The 5416-nt window shown below is 41.2% G+C and overlaps 1 protein-coding gene across 2 annotated transcripts in view; it reads left to right on the top strand.

Moving 5' to 3' along the window:
- SLC38A9 (solute carrier family 38 member 9) overlaps window positions 1–5416 on the top strand; it is a 100200-nt gene that overhangs the window by 94359 nt on the left and 425 nt on the right. For both annotated transcript variants that reach the window (XM_008065792.2, XM_021716396.1), the window contains 2 exons: window positions 1479–1568; window positions 4690–5352. In XM_008065792.2, the coding sequence (XP_008063983.1) occupies window positions 1479–1568; window positions 4690–4855 (256 nt within the window). In that variant the 3' untranslated portion in view covers window positions 4856–5352. The remainder of the gene's footprint in view (window positions 1–1478; window positions 1569–4689; window positions 5353–5416) is intronic.

Here is a 5416-nt window from a genome sequence, read left to right as displayed (position 1 = left end):
GCGGTGGCTGGGAGCGGCCACTGCACTCCAGTCTGGGCGACAGACTCCAACTCAAAAAAATAAAAATAAAAATAATAAGTATCATCTACATTATTATTGTGTCTAAAATTGATTCCCAAACTTTGACTTGTTAATATCCAGTTAAGGTATTTAGTAAATACCTTATTCATGGTAAATAGTGAGTTTTTTTGTTTTTGTTTTTTGAGTTGGAGTCTCACTCTGTTGCCCAGTGGCACACTCACTGCCAGCCCAGCCTTGACCTGTTAGACTCTGGCGATCCTTCTGCCTTGGCCCTCCAAGTAGCTGGAACCACAGGCACGTGCCACCACACCTAGCTAACTTTTTTTGATCTATTGTAGAGATGATGTCTCGCCAAGTTGCCCAGGCTGGTCTTGAACACGTGGGCTCAGGCAGTCCTCTCATCTCAGCCTCCGAAAGTGCTGGGGTTATAGGCATGAGCCACCGTGCCTGGCCATGAGTAGCTTTAAGTGGTTATGTCTGAAAAAGGAAAACCTGCCCATTTTACCTTTCCCTTAATAATTTTGTTTTACTATAACAGTAAAATAAGCAAACACTTTACAAAAGGTTGGTTACTATAGAAAAGGGGAAATTTTATCCAAAATTCCAAACCACAATGCAATCACTACTGTATTTTCAGTGGCTATCCTTCTGATATTTTTTCAAATATTTTGAAATTTTCTTGTGTAGTGAAAAATAGCTAGCATTTTTCTAAATTGCCTAGTTAGTTTTTTACTTATCTAGGTGATAATGTTTTCTTTTTTTTTTTCTTTTTTTGAGTTGGAGTCTCACTGTCGCCCAGACTGGAATGCAGTGGCCGCTCCCGGCCACCACAGCCCTGACCTGCTGGGCTCCAGCGATCCTTCCGCCTCAGCCTTCCTAATAGCTGGAATTACAGGCGTGCGCTACCAAGCCCGGCTGATTTTTTGATTTATTGTAGAGATGAGTTCTCATCAAGTTGCCCAGGCTGGTCTCGAACCCACGGGCTCAGGCAATCCACTCACCTCGGCCTCCCAAGGCGCGGGATTACAGGCTGAGCCACTGAGCCCAGCCAATAATGTTATTTTAAATAATTTTTAGTATACTCTGTCAAGTAAATTTTTGCCTTGCTATATCTAGGATTCTTCTGTTTTTATAAATATCATTATATTAATAGCTTTTCAATGATTTTGATTATCTTTTCAAGATATTCCAATGGAATTATAGAACACGGAATGTGAACTCTGATACACCCTACCAGTTTGTATTTAGCCCATTTATATAATTTCCCAAAGTGACCAGTTTCACTGTCTGATTACCAACATTGAGTACTACTGTCACCTTTTATTTTTTCTGTGATTTTATCAAGCTTAATACATTTTCATTTTAAGATATTAAGAATGAACTTTATTCACATTGAGTGGTTATAATTTGCCTATTTTTATATTTTTTCTTTTCTCCAAACTTTTTTCAACTTCTAGCATCTTCCACGTGCTAATTCTTAATCTAATCATTGTGGGAGCTGGAGTGATCATGGCCTGTTTCTACCCAAACATAGGAGGGATCATAAGGTACTGCCTGTATGGGGATTGTGCGCCTTCACATATTGGTCTTTATTTTTAGGCTTTTTCTGTTATTGTTGTTTTAACTTAATTTTATTAATTTTCTGTGGGTATTTAAAACTGGTAGCATTCAAATGTAGTTCCCTAGTATCAGTTAAAGTGCTCATTAGCTTCCATTTCTGTTTATTCCTGGTGGAGAACTGACTCTAGAAGCCCCATTATCCCTTAGTTTCAGGTACCTTTCTCTTTTTTTACTCATTATTTTCCACTGTATTTCCTCTCTATTTATCCAAAATAAGAAGTTATTTTTAATACATACATCTTCTTAGGGGTATCTGGGAGGTCTTTTTTATATCAAAGCTATATTCCCATTTCCTTTCCATTTCCATTCAGGAATACATTTCAGTGTCAATTACAGTCAGAAAGTAAGAGTGTAGATCCCAGATGGCTCTGTCCTTAATATCCTTTCCCTAAAAATGTTGTGACAGATTGGGTGAAGTGGGAATAAGGTTGTAACCTCAGATTCTCGTGGGGAACCAGGGTTTAGAGTGAGTGATTTTTCTTAATACATACAGCAGGAATGAGTCACTTTTTTGAAGACCCTTACCTAAGAAAGTAACAAGAAAAGAGAAGGGAGATTGTTAGCCTGATGCTTGGTGAATATAATTGACTTACAAGTTCCTATTAAGCCATTCCTCAAGAAAACCCAGGCCCGGCACAGTCGCTCATGCCTGTAATTCCAGCACTTTGGGAGGCCAAAGAGAAAGGATTGCATAAACCCAGGAACTTGAGACCAGCCTAGACAACTTAACAAGACCTCATCTCTACAAAAATTAAAATTTTTTAAATTAGCCAGATGTGGTGCACCTCTGTAGTTCCAGCTACTTGGAAGACTGAGGCAGAAGGACTGCCTGAGCCCAGGAGGTTGAGGTTGCAGTGAGCCACGATCATGCCACTGTATTCCAGTGTGGGTGACAGAGTGAGACCCTGACTCAAAAAAAAAAGAAGATCCAAGTATAGGGAAAAGGAGAACAAAATGCATGTTTCTCTATCACAGTCTCATGTTTAAGTATTTTTATTCTTCGATAATTATGCAGAATGCCACAGAGGCATTCATTTATCTGTTCTAATTCCTTCTTTCTTACTTTCTTTCTTTCCTTCCTTCTTTCTTTCTTTCTTTCCTTCCTTCTTTCCTTCTTTCCTTCCTTCTTTCTTTCCTTCTTTCTTTCTTTCTTTCTTTCCTTCTTTCCTTCCTTCTTTCCTCCTTTCCTTCTTTCCTCCTTTCTTTCCTTCTTTCTTTCCTTCCTTCTTTCCTTCCTTCTTTCTTTCCTTCCTTCTTTCCTTCTTTCCTTCTTTCCTTCCTTCTTTCTTTCCTTCCTTCTTTCCTTCTTTCCTTCCTTCTTTCTTTCCTTCCTTCTTTCCTTCTTTCCCTCTTTCTTTCTTTCCTTCCTTCTTTCTTTCTTTCTTTCCTTTCCTTCTTTCCTTCTTTCTTTCTTTCTTTCCTTCTTTCCTTCTTTCCTCCTTTCTTTCCTTCTTTCTTTCTTTCTTTCTTTCCTTCTTTCCTTTCCTTCCTTCTTTCCTTCTTTCTTTCCTTCTTTCCTTCTTTCCTTCTTTCCTTCCTTCCTTCCTTCCTTCCTTCCTTCCTTCTTTCCTTCTTTCCTTCTTTCTTTCCTTCTTTCCTTCTTTCCTTCCTTCCTTCCTTCTTTCCTTCTTTCTTTCCTTCTTTCCTTTCTTCCTTCTTTCCTCCTTTCTTTCCTTCTTTCTTTCTTTCCTTCTTTCCTTCTTTCCTTCTTTCTTTCCTTCTTTCTTTCTTTCCTTTCTTCCTTCCCTTCTTTCTTTCTTTCCTTTCTTCCTTCCTTCTTCCTTTCTTTCTTCCTTTCTTTCTTTCTTTCAGTTGGAGTCTCACTCTGTCCCTCAGGCTAGAGTGCACTGGTGCAGTGGCGTGATCATGGCCACCACAGCCCCGACCTGCTAGACTCAGGCAATCCTTCCACCTTCCAAGTAGCTGAACTACAAGCGTGTGCTACTACACACAACTGATTTTATTATTATTATTATTTATTGTAACAATGAGGTCTCGCCATGTTGTCCAGGCTGATCTCGAACTCTGGGCTCAGGCAATCCTCTCTCCTCTGCCTCCCAAAGTGCTGGGATTACAGATGTGAACCACCACACCCAGCCTATCTCTTCTCATTCTTTTTTTTTTTTTGAGTTGGAGTCTCACTCTGTTGCCCAGACTGGAGTGGAGTGGCCGCTCCCGGCCACCGCAGCCTTGACCTGCTGGGCTCCGGCAATCCTTCCGCCTCAGCCTTCCGAGTAGCCGGAATTGCAGGCGCGCGCTACCATGCCCGGCTAATTTTTGGATTTTATTGTAGAGATGAGGTCTCGCCTGCCCAGGCGGGTCTCAAACCTGCGGGCTCAGGCAATCCACTCACCTCAGCCTCCCAAAGGCGTGGGATTACAGGCTGAGCCACCAAGCCCGGCTTCTCTTCTCATTCTTAAACAGTTGCTAACAGTCCCTCAGAAACTCCGAATGCCAGAGAAACTATGGAGATTTGAAGGATGGATAAAAGGTCTTTGTCAAGCAGGTACTATAAAGATGAGCAGGAAATAATATTTTATATTAACCTCGCAAGTAAAATAAGCTTTAAGCCCAAATGTTGTTTTTTTTTGTTGTTGTTGTTGTTGTTTTGTTTTGTTTTGAGTCGGAATCTCACTCTGTCGCCCAGACTGGAGTGCAGTGGCCGCTCCCGGCCACCGCAGCCTCGACCTGCTGGGCTCTGGCGATCCTTCCTCCTCAGCCTTCTGAGTAGCTGGAATTACAGGCATGTGCTACCACGCCCGGCTGATTTTTTGATTTATTGTAGAGATGAGGTCTCGCTGCCCAGGCAGGTCTCGAACCCGCGGGCTCAGGCAATCCACTCACCTCAGCCTCCCAAAGGTGCGGGATTACAGGCTGAGCCACCGAGCCCGGCTAAGCCCAAATGTTTTATGTCAGCAAGAAATGAATCAAAAATAATGTTGTTGCACTATCAGACTGAGGCAGATTTAAGATTTATTTACTTTAATTGTAAATCACCAAAAGCAAAGTACAAGAGGAATGTTAACCCCCAAAGCTTTTATTTTGCAGATATTCAGGAGCAGCATGTGGCCTGGCCTTTGTATTCATATATCCATCTCTCATCTATATAATTTCCCTCCACCAAGAAGACCGTCTGACGTGGCCCAAATTAATCTTTCACGTTTTCATCATCATTTTGGGTCTGGCTAACCTGATTGTTCAGTTTTTTATGTGAAATACTCAACTGTTTTCTCAAGATGTTATATGGTATTTGGAGCCTTTACAACAGTCTTACATAAATTCACTTGTAAATGCTGTTGTTGCCATAATTCTAAGAGTTTTTCCAATCGGAAAGCAAGGGAAATAGTGTTCCATTAGTAAGTATTTTTGACCAGGGTGGGTAAAGGGGCAAGAAGAATGATCTTCATCTCTATACCTTTCTCATCTTCACTCACTTCTTCATTCTCTCTGTCTTTTCTGAATAGAAATGTGTGCCCTAAGAAAAAATCATGCTGGGTTTTGCTTTAGAGATGCAACATGGGTGGATTTATTTTGCCAACAGTAAAGATTCTCAGGGTGTCACAGCAGCATATTGGCAGATCCTGTTTCTGTTTTATGTTTTAATGTATTTCCGTTCATTTTCATACTTGCTAGACCATTTTTGCAGTTTGCCCAAACCTTTACTGTTTGAGACACGAAACCAAATACCTCATTTCAAAAAAGAAGTTTCCAGCCGGGCTCAGTGGCTCAGCCTGTAATCCCACGCCTTGGGAGGCTGAGGTGAATGGATTGCCTG

This window comes from Carlito syrichta, unplaced genomic scaffold, assembly GCF_000164805.1.
Source record: "Carlito syrichta isolate Samal-C Ts95f unplaced genomic scaffold, Tarsius_syrichta-2.0.1 Scaffold308804, whole genome shotgun sequence".
Taxonomy (NCBI): domain Eukaryota; kingdom Metazoa; phylum Chordata; class Mammalia; order Primates; family Tarsiidae; genus Carlito; species Carlito syrichta.
This window is presented reverse-complemented; position numbering and strand designations above follow the sequence as displayed.